The 24,170-nt window shown below is 46.5% G+C and overlaps 1 protein-coding gene across 2 annotated transcripts in view; it reads right to left on the reverse strand.

The window, feature by feature from the left end:
- LOC127625387 (serine/threonine-protein kinase 32A-like) overlaps positions 1-24,170 on the reverse strand; it is a 102,934-nt gene that overhangs the window by 21,422 nt on the left and 57,342 nt on the right. For both annotated transcript variants that reach the window (XM_052100661.1, XM_052100662.1), the window contains one exon: positions 14,333-14,370. In XM_052100661.1, the coding sequence (XP_051956621.1) occupies positions 14,333-14,370 (38 nt within the window). The remainder of the gene's footprint in view (positions 1-14,332; positions 14,371-24,170) is intronic.

Genomic DNA, 24,170 nt, shown 5'->3' on the forward strand with positions numbered 1-24,170 from the left:
GCTCCCGTCAGGGCATACCAGAGCGGGCAATGGGAGGATTCCCGGGAGGCAAACTGGTCAATCTGTGCCTTGTCAAATCAACTCCAAATCAGCTGGACCACCTGGAGGTGGAGTCTCCACTCTCCCATGATCGCCACCTGCCGCAACATAGCATCTGCTGTGGCTTCGAGGTTGCTGGGGATATGAGAGGCCCGCAGCGACCTGAGTCAACCGCTGACTCCAGAGGACAACCATTGACACTGAGTCTAACTCCATGCCAAGAAAAGAGATGCTCTGAACCGGGGAGAGCTTGCTATTTAATCAGCGCTATAATCAGCCAGTCGTCGAGGTAATTGAGTATGCGAATGCCCACTTCCCTTAACGGGGCATGGGATGCCTCTGGGACCTTCGTGAAGACACAAAGGGACAGGGACAAGCCGAAGGGGAGGACCTTGTACTTATACGACGAACCTGTAGGAGTACCGCAATCTCTGCCTGCAGGATGGTGGCGCTCTCGCCCTTCACTGAAGTGAAGAAAACGCAGCGGAATCAGGGTAGGCGACTGGTGAATTGAATCGCACAGCCGAGTCAGATAGTTCTGGCCAGCTCAACTCCTCCCACTGGGGGACAGAGTGGTCTGGCTACCAGCTCTGTAGTTCCCTCAGACATCTTGATCCTTGGGTGTCCTATCTCAGGGGCACTTGGGAGCCCTCCTGGGGTCTTCACGGCCAGCAGAGAAGTGGGGCGTCCCTCTCCTATGTGGGGGGCTCTGCACCGAGGGCTGGGCTCGGGCTGGGGCGGAGCCGGTTGAATTTGTGACGCCGCAGGGGGACGCCCTCGGCGAACAGATGGGGTGCGCACTCTTGAGCCGCACCGGGGCAAGATGTGCTGGATGGCCTCCATCTGTTACTTCACCTCTGAGAACTGCTGGAAAAAGTCCTCAACAGTGTTGCTGAAGAGGCCGACCTGGGAGATGGCCGCGTTAAGGAACCGTGCATTGTCCGCGTCACTCATCTCGGCCAAAAGCGTGGACATCATCTGCCTGAGTGTGCGTGCTGTGACATTGGTTGCACGGAGAGCGAGATTGGTTGCACAGCGCAGATTTTGTAGCACACCGGGATCAGAACTACCCTCGTGCAGCTCTTTCAAAGCTTTGGCCTGATGGATCTGTAAGAGTGCCATGGCGTGCAGGGTGGAGGCAGCCTGACCGGCAGCGCTGTAGGCTTTAGTCACCAGAGAAGACGTCATCCTACAGGCTCGGAAAGGGAGTGCCGGGCGACTCAGCCAAGTGGTGGCACTCAGCGGGCACAAGTGTGCCGCGATCGCCTTATCCACCTAGAAGGACCAGAGGGGGGGACAGCTGAAGTGGCTTTCCCTCGAAAGAAGGAAAGCCGAGATTGCAACGTTGCCATGGTCACGTTCTCGCAATGAGAACATGAATCATCCACAAACGTTTCCTCAACGTGATTTTGGCCCAGGCATGTGAGGTCATGATCATGACTATCAGAAGCAGAGAGGTAACGAACCTACACGGAAGGGCAAATTTAAAAAGACGCCTCTTTAAAAAGACATTCAACGTCACTGTGCCTGCTCTAATTGAGGAAATATAATCTTTAGAGAAAATAAACTCTTTTAAAGCACTGTCGAAGCGCCCAGGGGTGTAGTCTGCAGTGGAGTGCAAAGTGGAGAGAAAGCCGCTGCAATGTGCCATATATCCAACAGCACAAGCTTCTGAAGAGGTGAATGGATCAGTATTCAGCTCTCTGAAATACAACCGCTCCCCTTCGAAGAAAAACGAACCTTCAAAGAAAAAATCTAAATGAATCCGCATTCCAGTTTCCGTTTTATACCCGTATGTCGGGGGGAGTGGCATGCAAATTTTACTCGCCGATTCTCATTGGACTTTTCAGTCTTTTCACTTTACAGTATATGTACATACAGTAGACTGACAATTTAAAATAGTGCAGGATAGTTTTCTCGTATTCCACAATAATGCAATTTATTTCAATTTGAATATCTAAATGATATTTTACATATCTAAACTGTAGTTTTATAGTTAAAAGGCTTATATTTGTTTTTTTATCTATAATAATATTATAATATTGTCCTCCTTATATAGGACAATAGGCAAGTCTTCATTTCGGCCAAAACATCCCAGTGGAGTGATTAATTGCGTACATTAACATGTAATTTTTTCTAAAACGAATTTCAATGGGTTAATGTGTTAAATCAACTGCCTTAGTTATACTATACCTTTTGAATCTATACATTTAAAAAATAACATGCCTTTTAAATAGCACTATGCATGAAATTATTACAGCGAGAGTCTGCTGTGAATGTTGTGTATGTGTGCAGTGTGCTGTTGTTGATATGAATGTAAAACAGCCTCATGCAGGAGAAGGCACAACTACATTATATACACACTGGAACTCAGATAAAAAAAGACAAATGAGTTTCCAGCAACGCAATCATACACCGGGATACAAACTCACAAGGGGCGAAAAAGGTGAGACAATCACAGGTCCACGAACATGTTTTCTGGGTTTCAAGTTTAAGAATAAGCTAAAAGCATCCATTCCAGGGATTTTAATGAATCAGGTTAAGAGAATTATCTGCACAATTGTACAAACTTAGCTGCATTAGCTGGTATTTTGGTGTGGCTTGCTTCTGTTTCACAAATTTGTTACATTTTATTAATTGATTAGTTAAGTGACACCTTCTGGCAATGCCACTAGATAGCAACAAATTAGTGTCTTATTTGCTATAAATGAGTCATTGAATAATTTTACATTTAAATTTGTACATTTAGACATTTAGTAGATGCTTTTATACAAAGTGACATACAAATGAGGAACATAATAGGCAATTTGTCAGTCCAAAGTCAACAATATCTCCTTTACCACACTCCCAAGTTCTAGAGTGTCTAGAGTAGAGGTCTGCAACCCAGCCCGGGCCCGACAGGACCTGAGAACCCGGTGGGTTTTGAGCAGGGTTCGGGTCAGTTTTTCAAGTAGGACTTTGGGTTTGGGTTTGTATTAATGAAAAAATAAACAGGCTTACTGAACTTGTTTCGCGCTAATACTCACAGACGCGAACGGACAAGTTAGGGGCCGTTCACACAAATGTGTTTTTACATACATCTGTTCTGTTTTCCCATTATTTTCCGATGTAAACACATGCTGGACGAATGTCTTAGACATTTACACCGCATCTCACTTTCTCTTCCACATCTTTTGCAGGACCGGCACTTTATAAACACCATGTCAAGTTAAAAATAACTTATTTAAAAAAGGCATCTTGAGACACCTGCGCTCTGTTTCATTCTTTGCGCTGCATCTAGATTTCTTTCAACGCAGTTGTCCACATGGTGTCGGCTACATGTCAGGTTTTGGTTTCATTTTAAGGCCTGTGCAGACCTCTAGGCTGGAGTAGTATTGAAGCTAGCACAGAAGAGACAAGCAAGGACATTTTGAGTCATTCACTACCGAAATCTGCCAAGAGACTTTATAATGTTTATGAATTATAAGAAAGCAGATCTATAATTTTCCTTCAGTTTGCGAATTGTTGAGCATGATTTTTCATCAAAAAAGACAATAATATATGAGATTCAATAACGTCCTTCTACTGTATTCAAATCTATTGACTTCAGCATTATAAGAACAAAGCAGATCTGTAATTTTTCTACAGTATTTACACAGAGAATGAGAGAATTACTTTTATCAGAAAAAACAGAAATAATAGCCTAATAATAATAATTATGAGTTTCAATAATGTCCTTTTGTCATTGTAAAGCACATTTTACATGAGTTTAGTCAAGGCGTCAACAATCCTCAATGCCAGCATCAAGCGTCGCCTGCCGAAAAACACTAAAACCCTGGACAGACCTCTGCTTTCTACGGGCAGGTGTGCCCCTGCAGCAGGTGTCCTGATGCGTCCTGGTCACTACCGACGCCTCCAATGTCGGTAGGCCTCCAGACTCAGGTCGCTGCGTGCACTCACATCCCCGGCAAACTCAATGTGATAGCGGACGCACTGTTACGACAACGCTTGCCCAGCGGAGAGTGGAGGCTTCACCTCCAGTCGGTCCAGCTGATTTGGGAACGATTCGGCAGAGCCCAGGTAGACCTGCTTGCCTCCCGAGAGACCACAGGTGCTGTGCAAGGTCAGGGAGGACGAGGAACAAGTGACACTAGTGGTGTGACACTCCTCCCCTCCAGCCTCTCTTGCAGGAATAAGAGCACTGACCTAACTGCGCACCTCTGTGGGTGCGCAGTTACCACAACGCAGTAGACGGCAAGTCCCTTGGTAAGCACGACTTAATCATCAGGTTCCTAAGAGGCGCCCGGAGGTTAAATCCGTCCCGGCCAAGCCTGTTCCCCTCCTGGGATCTCTCGGTAGTCCTCGTGGGCCTCCAGAGACCTCCCTTCGATCCACTAGAATCAGTTGGACTCAGGGCCCTCTCTCTTAAGACTGCCCTGCTAATCGCGCTCACTTCCATCAAGAGAGTCGGGGACCTGCAAGCGTTCTCTGTCAGCGACACTTGCCTGGAGTTCGGTCTGGCAGACACTCAAGTGATCCTAAGACCGCGACCGGGCTACGTGCCCAAGGTTCCTACCATGCCCGTCAGAGACCAGGTAGTGAACCTGCAAGCGCTGCCCCGGGAGGAGGCAGACCCAGCCCCTTCGTTGCTGTGTCCGGTTTGTGCTTTGCATACCTATCTGGACCGCACACAGAGCTTTAGATGTTCTGAGCAGCTCTTTGTATGCTTTGGGGGACAGTGGAAAGGAAACGTTGTCTCCAAACAGAGGCTTTCCCACTGGGTAGTAGACGCCATTTCATTGGCCTATCACACCTAGGCCGTGCCCCCCACCCCCTTGCAGGTCCGAGCTCACTCAACGAGGAGTGTTGCGTCCTCATGGGCACTGGCCAGGGGTACCTCCCTAGCAGACATTTGTAGAGCAGCGGGTTGGGCAACACCCAACACCTTTACGAGATATTACAGTCTCAGGGTTGAGTCAGTTTCATCCCGTGTTTTCTCAGGTCCGAGCCAGTAGAACTCGGTAACACGCTGATGGGCTGGCTGGGTGAATCGCTTGCATATAGCGCCCTTTCCCTCGGTTGAGGTAAAATTGTGCGTCTTTTTTTCCCAGGAGATTCCACATCTCGAATCACTGGTCGATTCCTCCCTAGCCCTCATGGGTCCGCAGTTTAGCGGAGGAACTTGCCGACCCAATCCACTGTGGGTACTCAGTCTACCCTGTACTGGAATAGGTGCTCCGCAGGGTGAGGACTCCTACACGGACTCCCCCTGTGTGTATTTTCCACGATACGGTCCCCTTACAAACGGACCCGTGTTTTCCTTGGGTAAGTTTCGCCTGCCCCCCGGTCGCCGTGTTGTAGCAACTCCCCCTTGCTAAGGCTGGATCTACCACAGTGCCACTTTCATGTATTCGCCACTTAAGAAATACCTGCCTGCTCCTGTGTCAGCAGAACACGTACACGGCTCAGCACATGGTGGATTTAAATTGGACCTCTTGTGTCGCTTCTCCGACACAACGTCAAAGAGAGCGACAGACAGGGAACGTCTAGGTTACGGATGTAACCTCCATTCCCTGATGGAGGGAACGAGACGTTGTGTCTTTCCGGCCACGTCGCTGAGCTGAACCGCTGTAGTGGCCAGAACCATTTCCGGCTCCTCAGAAAAATCCTGAATGAACTCTAGTGTTTGCCTCACCTTTGTACCCGTATGTCCGGGGGCGGGGTATGCAAATACTGGCTTCTCATTGGCCTTTTTTCATAGATCAGGTTATTTTCGGTGCTCAAGAGAGACCCCTAGTGTCGCTTCTCTGACACAAAGTCTCGTTCCCTCCATCAGGGAACGGAGGTTACATCCGTAACCTAGACATTTTCTTTTAGATCATGTGGACGGCCAGGTGCATGTGCGTCATTTACCTGGGGAAGAGATGGAAGGAGGATGCACTATGGGAAGCAGGTGGACCGGCAGAGCAAGGGTGATGCTCTGGGCAATGTTCTGCTGGGAAACCTTGGGTCCTGGCATTCATGTGGATGTTACTTTGACACGTACCACCTACCTGAAGATTGTTGCAGACCACGTACACACCTTTATGGCAACGGCATTCCCTGATGGCAGTGACGTCTTTCAGCAGGATAATGTGCTTTGTCATACTGCAAAAATTGTTCAGGATTGGTTTGAGGAACATGAAAAAAAGTTCAAGGTGTTGAACTGGCCAACAAATTCAGCAGATCTCAATCTGATTGAGCATCTATGGGATGTGCTGTGTGCTGGGCCAACAAGTCCGAACCATGGAGGAACCACCTCGCAACTTACAGGACTTAAAGGATCTGCTGCTAACGTCTTGGTGCCAGATTCCACAGGACACCTTCAAAGGTCTCGTGGAGTCCATGCCTGGGTCAGAGCTGTTTTGGTGGCACAAGAGGGACCTACATGATATTAGGCAGGTGGTTTTATAGTTGTGGCTGATCGTTTTATACAGTCAAGGGTGGAAAGTGTACTGAAAAATCATACTCAAGTAAAATTACTCTTACTTCCCAAAAACTTTAGTGTGAGTAGAGTAAAAGTACCAGTCCTAAAAACTACTCAGTTAAGAGTAATCTGAAGTAATCTACTTTAACAACCTGTCTAGACAACATCTGTCCTCTCTCCTCTAGGCCAGCATGTACTAATCCACCCAGCCCTTGGCCCTCTGACGTCCTTCGTGAACATCAGACTGACCTCAGGGCAGCTGAGAGGAGATGGCAGAAATCTAAAGATCCAGCAGATCTAGGTAAGTATCAGTCTCTGCTTGCAAGTTTTTCAGATTAACGTTAAATCTGCAAAAACTTTCTACTACCACAACAAGATCAACAACACCACAGACACTCGCAGCTTGTTTAGAACATTCAACACACTTCTCTGCCCTCCCCCTCCACCACCTGACACATCACTGACAGCAGATGTCTTCGCCACATTTTTTACTAATAAGGTTACAACCATTAGCAATACATTCTCAGCACCTCACCCTGTCAAACACCCATCTCCTGTATGCAACTCCTCTGTCTCTATGTTCACTCCTCTGACTGACACTGAGGTCTCTTAACTCCTCTCCAACCACCCCACCACCTGTTCTCTTGACCCCATTCCTTTTCACCTTCACCAGGCCATCTCTCCATCCATCCTACCTGCACTCACACACATAATTAACTCATCTCTACTTACAGGCACGTTTCCCACTACATTTAAGCAGGCTCCAGTAACCCTGCTGCTGAAGAAACTTGCACTTAACCCCACACAAATAGAACACTACAGTCCAGTCACCACTGTCTCATTAAGATGATTCGCTTATGTTTTCCTCTTTTGTAAGTCGCTTTGGATAAAAGAGTCTGACAAATGAATAAATGTAAATGTAAGAGTAAAAGAGTAGCTCATTTAAATGTACTCACGAGTAGTGAGTATTGAGTACTGAGTTATTGAGTCGCGTGATATGAGCGCAAATCGATCATCTGTGTTCCGCAACTGCTTTTGGGTCCTTGAATTACGTATAATGTGCGAGTAAGGGCAGCCGGTGGACTTTCTGGTGCTCTCCTAGGGTAAGATGGTGCCCTACGCAGACTGCAGTACTGCACTCGCAGTGTCATTTAAGTCTTAATCTCTTTAAACTGCACCTGTCATAAAAACAAAATACATAATTTCCTGATCTAAACTGAAAAAAAAAAAAAAACAGTTTTCTTAAAAAAGAAAATGTCGGATGTCTGGACTATGGTTATACATACACATGGTTTGATGTACCGTTAAAAAGTACTTTGTATAACAAGTTTTATTTCACATTTACATTTATGCATTTTTTTAGACTACTAATGTCACATCCACAATGATGGAATTGCTCAAAGAGGTCATGCATGACTTGAAATATTCAATTACGTATTGTGACATATTGTGACAGATGAAGACTAGCTTGACTTTAAAAAACCCGCTGTATACCTACTGACTGTGGCACTTTCAAAACATTGCTGTTTGTTTGAAAACAGCTATTACTTTTGAAATTCCATCTGGTGATACAGATATTAAACACTTTACCTTTAAAGAACTAGAATAATAAAATTCCTTTATGATTCTCCAATCCCCAGTCAGACAACATACATTTTTCCTGAGCTGTGGTTTGTGCATGAGTGAGTGGTCATGACTGCTGCAGGAGGGCATCTGGAGTTACTGTGCCTCTCACTCCTCAGTGAGTAAATCCTCAAGAGCCTATTGAACTGTGGAGATCACCTCCTCTCACCCGACACCAGCAGGAGTCAACTCTGTCAACTGAGCAGATGCCTTACGAAAAGGGGTTGACTTCCAAAAATCTGACAGAGTTTTAGTCAAAAGCAAAAGGATGTTTTGGCAAGGACTGCAGCAATTTTATGCACATTATGTCTTAAAGCGTTGCAAAATCATTGGATTTGCAAATACTTTATTGATGGTGTTATTTGTGATTGCTGTGTTTGGTGTCGAAGTTTGCTTGGCATACAACTGCTTTACAAAATGTACTACGGTACAGTGATGGTATCAGATTCAATGTATCCCATTAATTACCAAGACTGTGGCAGCCCACCACAGTCTAATTTGTCCCACCAGAGTTTTATAATGTACTGAAAATATTTGTACACTTCTCATAATAACATAAAAGATCTCTAACGTTGTGTTTTGTGCCATTGCTTCGGCAGATCATCTCTCAATCCCATTCAGTCAGCCCATGTTGCCAAGGACCAATCACTAAACTGTATTGTTTGCTCCTCCTTTGTTTTAATTTAATCAATTTTATTTGACCTTTTAATTTTATTTTTATTCTTCTCATGCGTTTATCACTGTCTTAACACTCACTATCACAGAGGTTTAGTTAATTCCCGTTTATGAACTCTCTGAATTCAGATAATTTATTTAGACATGTATATATGGCTGAAGCCTTATGTTGGCAATGACACAAGGTCATTGACTGTCTTTACAGTCCCTGACTGAAAACGGAACATCCTTCTAATGGTGTGTTACCGCCTTGATTAAATTACTACTAGAGCACAAAATTGTTTACAAGAGCACAAAGTTCTTCATAGATTTGGCCTCTTAATTTTCCTCTTAAAGTTCACCAGACTGATGCATTTAACTTTAAAATGTACAAAAATTTCTTAAAGGGGAGCATGCCCCCGGACCCCCCTAGAGGTTCCTACCACCACAGTTTCACAAAATCATGTGGGAAACACAGTATCGAATGTTAACACCATGGAACTTTGATATAAAATGGCACTGAATTGTCTCATTTACAATTACTGTATATTTACATAATACCCAAAAGTACTTCAAGGAATGCTAAGGATTGCCTAAAAATTACCAGATATTAACAGATAGTGTCAAAAAAAAGCTATATAAAAAAAAAACAATTACTGAAGCAATCACACAATGTTTCTATGACTCTTTCGGCTCACGTGTCGACTCGCGTGCTCTTAAGTACAAGCTTGCTTATCGCAACTGAACAAGCTTGAAAATGTAGTTATGTTATGCAAATATTAAAATGTATTGCCTTACAAGTCATGCACTACAATAAATGTGTTTAGATGTCATAAGAAAATTAAGTGTTCCTGAACTGATAATCTACAGTTTTACTTGTGATTTGTGTAAAAGCAAGTCATTATTGTTGTAGTGCCTCTTGTGTTTATTTCACCAGAAAAGTTCCACGATACATACAATGAGCCACGTAAAAAAAATATTTTATGAAAATGTAGGTATAGTAACGTGATTCTATGAGACCAGGTTGGAATATGGGTTATAGGAAACATCACTCTATTTATAATATGTGTACATGTGTGTTTTTTGATGATGTGCAGCACAGACAAAGATATGTTCAGTCAAGAGTCAATAACTATACATCTCAAACTTTACAATGATGCTACAACAATGCAATAAATAATAAAATAACTCAACCACAAAAACCAAACACTCACTAACAATCAATTTAACTCAGCTGGGCAAGTGCTAAATGCAGATGAATTAGACACCAGTCTTAAAAATCTCTGTCAAATCCACAATAGCTGTTATGTGTTTAGTGAAGAGTGATCTACTGTTTTCCACAGACACCACTTTGACAATCTTTTCACAAACAGCTGCTCTGAGATCAGTCACAGAGACACATAAACCCCTCTGAGATTCTCTTAGGAAATAATAAATGTAAAAAGTTACATTACAGAACATTAATCGCAGGAGATGCTTGTCTATATGAAAGGAACTGTAAATACAGAAGAGAAAGTAAAAATGTATGTATCAGGAATCCAGCCTGAATCATATACAGCACGCTCTCTCTCTCTCTATGTGTGTGATTGAGCTTGTGGTTTTATTTGTGTTTCAGAAGTTGTCTGTCTCCATGACTTCACACCCTGCCTATTTATACCCACTCTGTTCTTTGTTCTTTGCTAGAGTGTTATCCTGAGCCTTTCCAGTATTTACCTGTGTGTTTGTTCTTGACTACTCTGCCTGTTATTGTCAAGTCAAGTCTAGTCAAGTCATTTGTTCACATTTGTAGCCAGGGTGTTTAGATATCACGTTTGTAAATAAAATTGCACTTGGGTTCTTCACGTCATCGTCTCTTCGTTCAGCAACATTACAGAATTCCTGACCACCAACCATGAACCCAGCAATCCGACTCCTGCGCCTACGTCAGGGGAATCGATCCCAGGAGGAATATGTAGGGGAGTTCTGCTCTCTGGCCAGCGAGGTGGACTTTAATGAGGTCGCCCTCAAAGACTGTTTCTGTTTCGGACTGAGTGAGCCAATCTCATCTTTGATGCCTGGCGGTTGCAGTCCCCTCAATCTGGCTCAATATATTGACCTCGCCCTGCAGATCATTGGTTCCACCTTCACTGTGGGGGAGGCGGATGCCGAGCCAGAGTTCCACGACATGGCCGACAAGCCAACACCCCACGTCATGGTCGACTAGTCAGCGCCCCATGTCATGGTCGATGAGCCAGGACCCCACATCATGGTCGTCGAGCCAGCGGCCACGCCTACCATAGCTGACGAGCCAACGCCTACACCTGCCACGACCAACCAGCTGGAAGCTTCGCCGTCCAGGGGCCAACGTTGCCAGCCTCATCTGCCACAGAGCCTGCGCAGCCAACTTCGGCCTCCCGGAGGAGGAGGAGAAAGACTTTTATTTCCAAGTCTTTGCCCATGTTAATTTCCATGGAGGTCATTTCCAAGTCTCTGCACATGTACATGACCACAGAGGTTGTTTCCAAGTCTCCGCCTATGAAAACGGAGGTCGTTTCCAAGTCTCCCCCCATGTACACAACCATGGAGGTTGTTTCAAAGTCTCTGCCCATGTACACAACCACAGAGGTTGTTTCCAAGTCTTCTCCCATGTACAGGACCACGGAGGTCGTTTCCAAGTCTCCGCCCATGTACACAACCACGGATCCCGTCTCCAAGTCTCAGCCCATGTTCACGACCACGGAGGTTGTTTCCAAGTTTCTGCCCATGTACACAACCATGTAGGTCGTTTCTAAGTTTCTGTCTACACCCATGACCACGGAGGTCGTTCCCGAGTCTCAGTCCATGACCACGACCACTGAGATCTTTTCCCAGTCATCCAGGACTATTAGTCCCGAGCCTCCCATGGCTCGGTCTTTCACGACTTTGTTCCACGTCATGGCCACCAAGCCGAGATCCATGTCATGGCCACAAACCCAAGTTCCATGTCATGGCCACCAAACCCGAGTTCCACATCATGACAGCCACGCCAGAGTCAGCAAACAAAGAAACAGCAATTACCAGCACTTAATCTCAAGTGAAAACCCTTAACGCTTCCTCTCTCCCCAGATGAACTATCGACCACGCCCGCGCCTCCAAATTCATATTCAAAGATTTGAAGTTCGGTAATCAAAATCATAAATAATAATTACTTAAGTTAATTATCATAAAGTTCATATAAGTCCTGTACTCTAAATAATATTATTATTTATACAACAGTTAGTTCTGATCCTCTAATCTGATTGGACAAGCAGCATTGCAAGATTGATGATGTGCAACACCGACTGCCTACTTTTTCAGCTGCCATGTTCCGAAAGTATCTTTCTCATTAAAGGTGCTATATGTAAGATTGACAACAAGCGTTTGAAATGGGTACTGCAGTCCAAATTCAATATATTGGAGCAGACTCGAAGCTCATTCGGGTTGTCAGAATGTTGAAAATTAGCCAACTCAGCATCCGTTTTAAAGGATTTCTGGGCTTTAAGCTGTCTCCATCTTCCAAAGGCATCTCCAATATATATCCTTGTTTTACTACGCCTCTGGTCATGGTGTTTTTAGACAGATAGTGAGGCTTTTTAGGGTGGAATCTGTAATCTCTGACCAGTTCGTTTGCTGACTTCCAAGGCTGCAGCACACTGTGTTTACCTGCAAACTTGTTCAAATCTGGCAAACCGGCAGTGTCGAAATACTATTGGTGAGTGGGCAGTGGGCGGGATCACACAGGCCAAAACATTAACAGAAATTCCGTCCCGGAATGTAAACTTCAAAGTAGAATATACTGGAAGTAGCATTGTTATCGGAGAAGCCAGTATTTCAACTTATCACATTTCCTAATTCTTAAATGACATATTATGATCATTGTATGCTTTAGTACAGTAAAAAATATTACATATAGCACTCTAGCACAGTTAAATGGAAAGGAGGAGGCGAGAACCAACTTGACATTATAAATTATAATTTAATGATAAACTTAACCAAACAGACAAATACACACACAGGTGTCAGGCAGCTGCCTGTAACTCTCTCTCTGTCACACTGCCGTCTCCGGTCGCCTTTATTCCTTTCGGGCGTCCTCTAGGCCTCGCCCTCTGCCCTGCCACATTTCTCCCTAGTTCTCTCAGGCCATCCACGTACACCACCCACCCCCACCTTCCGGCAGGTCCCCATCTACCTGGATCACGGAGGGGACAAGGGGAGGGAAACAAAAATAAATTTGGTACTTGTAAACCATAACGGCGATGGTGACAAATTAAAACACTATTTCAAAAGAGAGGTAAAAGGCCAATGCGGAGCTGCAGCGGGAGAGAGAGGAGAGAGAGAGAAACCTAATAATTGACTCACTGGTTCTCCGATACACCATAGTCTAGTTCTCGACCACTCCTCCACCCTCTAGCGAATGACAGCCGCATCTTCCCAGGCGGATCGGAAGGAGTCCTCCAGCCCCTGGCAGACGGAATGCCCCACCGTGTTCTGGTGGATGGAGGGGGTCTCCCCTAACCCTGGCAGCAGTCCCCCTCCCCGCTCGCGGTCTCAGACCCTGCAGTGTTTCAGCGGCTGGTAGGGGTCTCCTCCGTCCCTGGAAGCGGTCCTGACCGCTCCAGGCGGTCGATTAGGAGCCCCTCCTTCCCTCAATGTCAGCGGCCATTCTTCAGCTCACAGGCGGCTGGGCTCCTCAGTCCCGCAGCGGGTGGCCGCGTCTGCTCCGTTGGGGTGGATGGTAGTGGGGAGGACTCTACTACGGCACACCCCTCCTCCTTCCTGGGTTGCGGCACCAGTGTAACACTGTTCAATTGAAAGGAGGAGGCGAGAACCAGCTTGACCATATAAATGATAATTTATTGATAAACTTATCCAAAAAGACAAATACCTACACAGGTGTCGGGCAGCTGCCCGTAATTCTCTCTCCGTCGCACTGCCGTCTCTGGTCGCCTTTATCCCTGTCGGGCTTCATCAGCCTAATTAGGTGCCAGGTGTGCGGAATCACGACCAGGTCCCGCCATGCCACAAGCACCTTTAATTGTAATTATTTTTTTTTATTCAATGTAAACGTGCTGGACGGTCATCTTTGATCATTGCACCATGTAGTGCAGGAAAAATTAAACAAATTCATGCTCTTTACATGTTTTGTCAGATTCACCCAGGGAAGAAAACATTCATTTTTTTGAGGTTGCTGTGGAGTTTTCCAGCATGTGTGTGAGCTGTGTGTGTATGTGGTGTGTGTGTTTGTATTTGTTGACAGGGTCATAACTCACATTAATATTCTCCTCCCTATTATCATATTGATGAAAAATTATGCAGTTTGTTAGTTTACCTGATTTATTATTATTTTTTTCTCCCAGACAACACCTGTTAGCCAAATCCACATGAAGCATCTAAAACATTTCAATACCATAAATAACCTCCAATGCCTTTGTGAAAACCAACAACTGCGACACAATTTACTGGAAGGCGTTGAACATTTTGACAAGTGGTACTTTTGACGAGATTGTTCAGGTAACTTAACAACAACAAAAACAACAGCAGCAGATGTGATGATGATGTATCTGTGGAACTTACCATGCTCGTCCAGTAAAATGTTGTCTGGCTTTATATCTCTGTGAACACACACAAAAAGTTAAGTTAGGACAGATGACAACAATTCTGTCCATCTGGTAAAAGAGGGAACAAGCACATCATCACATTAGCACGTCAGTCTATGTGATATGATGAAATGAGACAATCTTGCCATTATTGAGCAACATCATTAGAAAATCTGAGGAGATGAAAAGCTGAAAATGTATAGTGTGTCACATACATTTTACAGTTCTGTCAATCAGCGTGTGCTTTGAGCAATGAGGTCGGACAGCTGACAACTGAGCAGCTATACAGATGTATAGAGTGAGATTATAATAAAACTAAATGAGTCACTATGTAGTGCATTTATATATCCACATAATGTCTTAATATATTAAATAAAATATTAACCTCACAAATTTATAAAGATGGAAATCATAATAGTTTTCAATCATAAGTGAACAAAGAAGATAATTATAAATAATATCACTACTTTGATTTGAGCAGATGTGGCCAGTTTAGCTATGTCCTCAGGTTCTGTGTGCACTAACTTTTACATGAAAAACTGGCAATTTATGAAGACAAATTCCAGGCGAATCTTAATTGTTTTCTTAATCTATTGTAAAATTCCTATATCTAATAAAAGTCAGTTCTAGAAGTGAAATTTTGGTGGGAAACAACAGCGCAAACATCAATAAATATTAGCAATGTACATTACATCCTGTTTGATAAAATTACAGAAATCAGTGTAATAATTTAAAAAGACACAGTCATGAAACATGAAACGCCACTTGCAACCCATTTACTTCCATACTCTGATGTATAATTAATACTAAATGCTCAAACTTGACATTTAAACATCAGCAGCATACATTACACATTATTCTGCTTATGAATGATGGAGCAGCTGCCGGTGACTTCAAACCTGGCCTTTCATCCATTGGGCACATAGTGGAAATTAATGTTATTTGGAATGAGTCTGTCCCGGATATTAGTTTGTTAAAAGAATAAACGTTTAAATGTTTAAAATCAATTGAAGCAAGTCAATTTAAATATTCTATTGAATAGAGAGAACAGATCCGCTACTCAGATTTGAAAAGATCAGAAACGTCATGGTTACTGTCGATACCTCCGTTCCCCGAGGGAGGGAATGAGACGTTGTGTTGAATGAAGTGACAAGTCTGGGAGTCTTCCTTGGATGCCGAATTGTATCTCTGAACCTGAGAAAAGGCCAATGTCAAGTTGGCAGACAGAATTTGCATGCCCTGCCCCGGACATATGGGTATAAAGGGAAGCGGGGCAGTGAATGCCAGTCAGGATTTTGCACTGAGGAGCCGAAAATGAAGCACGGCCATTTACAGAGCTAGGTCTAGTGCTGTGGCAGGAGGGAGTCTACGTCTCGTTCCCTCCCTCGGGGAAAGGGGGTTTAGACAGTAACCATGACGCTCCTTCTGTCACTCACTCGACGTTGTGTCGAATGAAGTGACACAAGGGGTCCATAAAAAGAGCCACGCACCGACCGTGTTATATGACTGTTGAAACAGGTGCACAGCAAGCTAATGCGTGCTGGAAACGCCTGTGCCGGCTGCACGTAGCCCTCCCCAACGACCCCAACTTTGCATACAAACCTTAGATTTCCCGTGCCCCAGAGTGGGGAAAAAGGTGTTACATGCCTAGCATGAGAGCAAGCCCAGCAGCCGCGGCCTTCTCTCTCACTATGTCTTTCACATAGGACAGAAATCTTAAGTCTGGGAAGGCGGTCTTTCCCCAGGGGGAGCAGGATATAGCATGTTGGGATCTTTTAGGATGTCCTGAGGCTAGGGTGCTGAGAGAAGATTCAAAGCCCTTACCTTGCTCCGCGCACCCGGCAGGGGACGAATTTAGAGACTGAGGAAGAGGCCTAAGGGGGCGTCTTCAGAACTCGTCAGCGCTGGCGTGCCGGGGCTGTAGGCGAGGCCGGAGGCAAGGTAGCTGTCCGGTCTGCAAATTTCCTATTCTTTCAGGAGGGAAAGACCCTGCGGAGGCCACGCCCTGCCCAGTTTTAGGGGGAGGTACTGCGTGGCAAATGCCATGTGAAATGCCAAATGTACAGTGAGGGTTGTGAAGCCAGACGTGGATATGGCGTGGTGGTAGGTCCAGCCTAATAAGTGGGGACTCTACAAGCACGGTGGCCGGGGCAGCGGGACTGCATGGGGGAAATGCAGGTCCACTGACAAGGGGGACCGTACCGTGGAAAATACATCACAGTAAGTTAGCCTGAAGAGGGTACTATGCTTGTGGAGCCCGACCCCAGTACAGAGCATTGAGACTCGTAGTGGGTCTGGCCACAAATTGCTCTGCTGAATTTGAGGGAGGAGAAATATCCAGACAGCGACGCTCAGTGGCTGACCTGGGACAGAAGGCACACTGGATCAACTTGGTGAAGGGCGCAAGGTGCAAGCAGAACACACGGTCGGTTGTGCTGCATTACGAGTTTTACCAGCTCGGACCTGACAAAACACAGGACGAGACCTACACAACCCTCAGATTGTACAACCTGGCGAAGGTATTGGGTGTTGCCCAGCCCACTGCTCTGCAGATGTCTGCTAGGGAGGTGCCATGGCTCAGTGCCCACGAGGATGCCAAACTTCTAGTAGAGTGTGCTCGAACGCACAAGGGGGCAGGCATGGGAGGCAATAGCATCAACGACCCAGTGGGCTAACCACTGTTTGGAGACGGCATTCCCTTTCCGCCATCTGCCAAAGCAGACAAAGAGCTGCTCAGAACATCTAAAGCTCTGCGTGCGGTCCAAATAGGTACGCAAAGCACGCACCGGACACAGCAACGAAAGAGCTGGGTTTGCCTCCTCCCGAGGCAGCGCTTGAAGGTTCACAACCTGGTCCCTGAAAGGGGTCGTAGGAACCTTGGGCACGTAGCCCGGTCGGGGTCTCAGGATACCGCAAGAAAGCGCCGGACCGAACAGATGTCGCTGACAGAGAATGCTTACAGGTCCCCAACCCTCTTGATGGAGGCTAAAGCGATCAGGAGGGTCGTCTTCAAGGAGAGGGCCTTGAGCTCGACTGAATCAAGCGGCTCGAAGGGGGGTCTCTGAAGGCCCGAGAGGACCAGTGAGAGATCCCAAGAGGGGAACAGGCTAGGCCGGCGAGGATTCAGTCTCCGGGCACCTTTCAGGAACCTGATAATCCAGTCGTGCTTACCAAGGGACTTGCCATCTACTGCGTCGTGGTGGGCTGCGATAGCAGCTACATACACCTTCAAGGTGGAGGGGGACAGCCTCCCCTCCAGCCTCTCCTGCTGGAATAGAAGCACTGACTGAACTGCGCATCTCTGTGGGTCTTCGGCTCGGGAAGAACACCAATTCATGAACAAGCACCACTTTAGGGCATAGAGTTGCCTGGTGGAGGGAGCTCTGGCCTGGTTGATCATGTCTAAGACAGCAGGTGGTAGACACACTCGAGAGGCGTCTGTGGTTACCACGACACGTCTGGACACCTGCTGCAGGGGGACTCCGGTCCGCAGAAAGCAGAGGTCTGTCAAAGGGTTGAAAGTCTGACGGCAGGAAGGGGTGATTGTCACACGGTGTGTGCCGTGGCGCCATGCCCATCTCGGGACTCGAGTCTGTAGCCCGTGCTGTAGCGGTCTCATATGCATCAACCCAAGCGGCGTGAACGCAGCTGAGGATGCCATATGCCCCAAGAGCCTCTGGAATTGTTTTAGAGGAACCGCTGTGCCAGGCTCGAAGTGAGCGAGGCACCTGAGCACTGACTGAGCTCGCTTGTTGGTGAGCCGTGTTGTCATTGAGACTGAGTCTAACTCCATGCCGAGAAAAGAGATGCTCTGAACCGGGACGAGCTTGCTCTTTTCACAGTTGACCTGAAGCACTAGACGGCTGAGGTGCCTGAGCACCTGGTCCCTGTGAGTGCACAGTAACTCTCGAGAGTGAGCCAGGATGAGCCAGTCGTCGAGGTAGTTGAGTATGCGAATGCCCACTTCCTTTAGCGGGGAAAGAGCTGCCTCTGCGATCTTCGTGAAGACGCGAGGGGACAGGGACAGGCGGAAGGGGAGGACCTTGTACTGATACGCCTGGCCGTCGAACGAGAACCGTAAAAAGGGTTGGTGTCATGGCAGAATGGAGGCATGGAAGTACGCGTCCTTCAGGTCTACCGCGGCGAACCAATCTAGCTGTCCAACGCAGGTGAGAATCTGTTTCAGCATGAGCATTTTGAACGGGAGTCTGTGCAAAGCCCGGTTGAGAACTCACAGGTCCAAGATTGGTCGCAACCCGCCACTTTTCTTGGGTACGATGAAGTAAGGACTGTAGAAACCCTTCTTCATCTTGGCTGGAGGGACAGGCTCTATCGCATCTTTGAGGAGCAGGGTGGAGATCTCTGCTCGCAAGGCACTGGCTTGTTGGCCGCGCACAAAAGTGGAGCGAAAACCGCTGAAACGAGGCGGGAGCCGGGTGAACTGAGTCACGTAGCCGAGTCGGATGGTCCTTGCTAACCAGCACGACGGATTGGGAAGTGCGAGCCACGCATCCAAACTCCGTGCGAGGGGCACTACTGGGCGGGGCTTCGCGGGGGGGGGCTTGGGCAGGTAATAATGCGCCGGGAGGCAAAAGAGCGTCCCGATGCTTGGGTGCTGAGAAAAGACTCTTACCTTGCTCCATGCACCCGGCAGGGGGCGGGTTAGAGACTGAGGAAGCATCTTTGGAACTCGTCAGTGCGGCTGAGCAGTCGCGGGGCTGGAGGCGAGGGAGCTGCGTCCGGGGAAACAGGAATGTAGAGTTTTAGGGCCGGGGTGCCGTGAGAATGGCACACACTGGCTGGATGACCCAGGGAGTGGGGAAATCACTCTTTATTATATACACTCACCTAAAGGATTATTAGGAACACCATACTAATACTGTGTTTGACCCCCTTTCGCCTTCAGAACTGCCTAAATTCTACGTGGCATTGATTCAACAAAATGCTGAAAGCATTCTTTAGAAATGTTGGCCCATATTGATAGGATAGCATCTTGCAGTTGATGGAGATTTGTGGGATGCATATCCAGGGCACGAAACTCCCGTTCCACCACATCCCAAAGATGCTCTATTGGGTTGAGATCTGGTAACTGTGGGGGCCATTTTAGTACAGTGAACTCATTTACATGTTCAAGAAACCAGTTTGAAATGATTCGAGCTTTGTGACATGGTGCATTATCCTGCTGGAAGTAGCCATCAGAGGATGGGTACATGATGGCCATAAAGGGATGGACATGGTCAGAAACAATGCTCAGGTAGGCCGTGGCATTTAAACGATGCCCAATTGGCACTAAGGGGCCTAAAGTGTGCCAAGAAAACACCCCCCACACCATTACACCACCACCACCAGCCTGCCCAGTGGTAACAAGGCATGATGGATCCATGTTCTCATTCTGTTTACGCCAAATTCTGACTCTACCATCTGAATGTCTCAACAGAAATCGAGACTCATCAGACCAGGCAACATTTTTCCAGTCTTCAACTGTCCAATTTTGGTGAGCTCTTGCAAATTGTAGCCTCTTTTTCCTATTTGTAGTGGAGATGAGTGGTACCCGGTGGGGTCTTCTGCTGTTGTAGCCCATCCGCCTCAACGTTGTGCGTGTTGTGGCTTCACAAATGCTTTGCTGCATACCTTGGTTGTAACGAGTGGCTATTTCAGTCAAAGTTGCTCTTCTATCAGCTTGAATCAGTCAGCCCATTCTCCTCTGACCTCTAGCAACAACAAGGCATTTTTGCCCACAGGACTGCCGCATACTGGATGTTTTTCCCTTTTCACACCATTCTTTGTAAACCCTAGAAATGGTTGTGCGTGAAAATCCCAGTAACTGAGCAGATTGTGAAATACTCAGACCGGCCCGTCTGGCACCAACAACCATGCCACGCTCAAAATTGCTTAAATCACATTTCTTTCCCATTCTGACATTCAGTTTGGAGTTCAGGAGATTTTCTTGACCGGGACCACACCCCTAAATGCATTGAAGCAACTGCCATGTGATTGGTTGATTAGATAATTGCATTAATGAGAAATTGAACAGGTGTTCCTAATAATCCTTTAGGTGAGTGTACCTGTGGGTACCGCAACCCGGAGAGGGTGCGGCCAATAAAAATAAGGAAAGCAAGGATTCTCCTCCCGGCCCTCCACCAGGGGATGGAGTGGTCTTGGTACCATCTCCGGAGCAAACATCCGATTGCCTGGGTTGCCATCTGATGCGCTGGTTGGCCGGCGCCACGGCATGATGTGTGAAATCGCCTCCATCTGCTTCTTCACCACCGAGAACTGCTGGGCGAAGTCGTTGACGGTGTTGCCGAAGAGGCCAAGCTGGGAGAAGGGGGCGTTGAGAAACTTAGCCTTGTCAATGTCACGCATCTCGACCATGTTCAGCCAAAGGTGGCACTCCTGGACCACGAGGGTGGCCATTGCCTGCCTGAGTGCCTGCACTGTGACCTTCGTGGCTCTGAGAGCAAGGTCGGTGGCAGAGCGCAGTTCCTGCAGCACATCGGGATCAGGACTACCCAGGTGCAGATCTTTAAGTGCCTTGGCTTGATGGATCTTCAGGAGAGCCATGGCATGCAGGGCGCAGGCGGTCTGTAGGTGCTGTAGGCTTTGGAGGTCAGTGATGAAGTTGTCCTACAGGCTCTAGAGGGGTGTACTGGGCGGTCCCGCCAGGTGGCTGCGTTCACTGGGCACAGATGGATAGCAACCTCCCTATCCACCTGGGGGACTTCCGTGTACCCGTGGATTTACTACTGTAAATGGAGACTTCACCCGCAAGCGGTAAAGCAGGTGTGCGAGAGATACGGGCAAGCTCACTTTCATCTGAACCAGTTTCAAAAGCGAAACCGCCTGAGTGAGACCCAGAGTGTGCACGATAGAGACTGAATGATCTGGTCAATCAGCCAGACCAAAGCCTACTATGCTGCTGGACAGACCGCCTCTACCCTGCATGCCATGGCCCTCCTGCAGGTACACCAGGCCATGGCACTAAAATAATTGCACATGGGTAGTCCTGATCCCGATGTGCTGCAGGAGCATGTGCTGCACCTCGCCCTCCAGTCGACAAAGGTCACGGCGCGTGCACTTGGACAGGCGATGTCCACCTTGGTGGCCCAAGAGCGGCATCTGTGGTTGAATCTGGTCGAGATGAGGGACGACAAAGCATGCTTTTTATTTCCCATATTTGACAAGTCATGGAGCCTGGATATCCTTCCTCCCTAGCCCTATGGTTCGCAAACTCGACTGGTAAAAGCGTACGTTTTCGCCTCAGGGATGGGGAAAAGCACTATACGCAAGCACCTTTCCCCACCCCTGAGGCGAAAACATACGCTTTTACCCCAGTCGAGTTCACGAAGTCGTGGAGCCTGGATGTCCTTCCTCCCTAGCCCTATACTGTGATAGGTGCTCCACAGGTGCCGATTACTCCGGTAACCCCTGTGATGTATATTCTGCGGTATGGTCTCCCTGTTGGCAGACCCGCGTCTGCCTTGGGCAGAGCTCTCTCTGCCCCTGGTCGCTGTGTTTGTAGAGTTCCATGTGCGGCTGCTGAGCCCATGTGTCATATTGCCACATGTTGACCTCCCCTTTTGGGCTGGATGCTGTCTCCCTGCAGGGTCTTTTCCCCCTAAAAGAATTGGAAATGAAAAGAACACCATCCCCAATGCGTAATCTAACAATCTGTGGAGAGAAAACATAGAGAGAAAAGGCCACGGCTGGGGTGGCCAGCTCCGATGATATTTATGTCGCTCCCCCCCTCAGGAATGTGGGTAACTACATGATGTCTTTTGGGGCATTGGTGAAGGTCTGATGCACCTGCTATTACGCACGCAGCAGCCTGCTTGCACTTGAATCAGCAGTTCATGTAACACAGTTCAGCTGTTGTGGCATTTTTTTTTACCCCAGTGTCACTACATCGACACAATGTCAAGTGAGTGACAGAAGGGGAATGTCATGGTTACTGTTGTAACCTCCGTTCCCTGAAGGAGGGAACGAGATGTTGTTTTCCTCTTGCCACAACACTGTACTAGCCGCAGAAATGAGCGGACCATGTCTCGGCTCCTCAGCACAAAACCTGAATGTGAGCATTCCAGCTCCTTTTATACCTGTATGTTCAGGGGAGAGGCATGCAAATTCCACTCGCCAATTCTCATTTGGCATTTTCTAAAAATGGGAAGTGTTCAGAGCTCTCAAGAGTGACCCCTAGTGTCACTACATCGACACAATGTCTTGTTCCCTCCATTAGGGAACGGAGGTTATGACAGTACCCATGAAGTTTTTATATGAATTTTTTATATGAACCATGAATAATTTCTTAAAGAAAAAAAGTTTCACCTTTACTGTTACTGGTCAAATATTACTGCAAACAGTGAAGTCGGCAGCCCTTCTTTAACAGAATAGGAGGGTTAATGACACCCTCATATAACAAAAAATTAAGAAAAAAATCTGTTCAGTTAAAAATCAACCATTGGGACATGAAAGTGCTCAAACTTTAAGAAAACCCCATATATATATAAATACAAAACATATTATATTGTGTGAGATGGTAGCGGCGAGAACTCCACTACAGCGTATCCCTCCTCCTTCACGGGTCTTCTGCACCAGTGTAAAGGGATTAAGGGAAAGGAGGAGGTAAGAACCGGCTTAACAATATAACAAATATTTTAATGAAGAAATAAATCAAAAGACACAAACACACACGAGATGGTCAGCTGCCCATAAACGATCTCTCTCTCCATCACACCACCATCCGCAGTCGGCCTTTATCCCTCTCGGAGGCTTAATTAGCCAGTCACAACCCGGTCCCACCCTCTGCCCTGTCACATATATATATAATATATATTGCATCCTTTCTGAAGCTTGTGAGCTTCATGTAATGGCATGAAAACAAATGATTAATACATTTTTAAAAACTCTCCTTTTATGTTCCAGTGAGAAAAGAATGTCATACAGGTGAGTGAATGCCAGAATTCCCATTTTGGGTGGAAAAAGATGGCTTTAGAAACTGGAAGAAAGTAATACATGTCAATTGCTGTATTTCTACCAAATCTTAGCACAAAATTTAAATTAAAGGCATCACCTATTGAAAGAGTGATATGGGAACCCATCATGAGTTATTTCTCCACACCTCACACACCTGACTCTTCTGAGAGCTCATCAGCAGTGATATTTGACCAGCCTGAGAGCAGCAAACTGATCCAGCACGCTTTTCTTTCGCATGACTACTCCAACAACCTATTAGCAGGATCTAATAGCCTCATTACATCACATATGATGTAAGTGAGCCGCCCTCCTGGTCACCTGATCCCTGCTGAGATACAGAGGGATATCTGGGGCCCGACACACAAGACCTTTAATAACCCCCTCCATGGGCTCCTGAACCTTTGTAAAGTATGCGTGATGAAGGGAGAACAATGCTTTTGAGATTGTTTACTGGACTAAGTTGGACAATATTACCTTAATGTAATTAGCCATGTTAGAGACACTAAATAAACAAAATTTTATGTATTTCAGTTTGGGGAAAACTGCACAGGCTTTAAGAGAGTTAAGACATAAAAACGTATCTATAAATTTCAAAACTTTGTGGTTGTGCATTACATACAGAGCAAATCTCAAAGCCCAAACCCACTCAAAGACATAAAACTACAATATGGTAATACAGCTCTTTAAATTTTTAAGTAAAACGATGGCTTTACTGTCTTACTTTATATGTCCAGCTCAATAATTAGTGCTGTTTGCTCATAAAAAGATAAAGAATTTTAACAAACCCATAACTCCACATTTTAAACTGAAGTGTGCAACCTGTCCCACTGTTTGATTTATTA

This window comes from Xyrauchen texanus, chromosome 31, assembly GCF_025860055.1.
Source record: "Xyrauchen texanus isolate HMW12.3.18 chromosome 31, RBS_HiC_50CHRs, whole genome shotgun sequence".
In the NCBI taxonomy this organism is placed as follows: Eukaryota; Metazoa; Chordata; class Actinopteri; order Cypriniformes; family Catostomidae; genus Xyrauchen; species Xyrauchen texanus.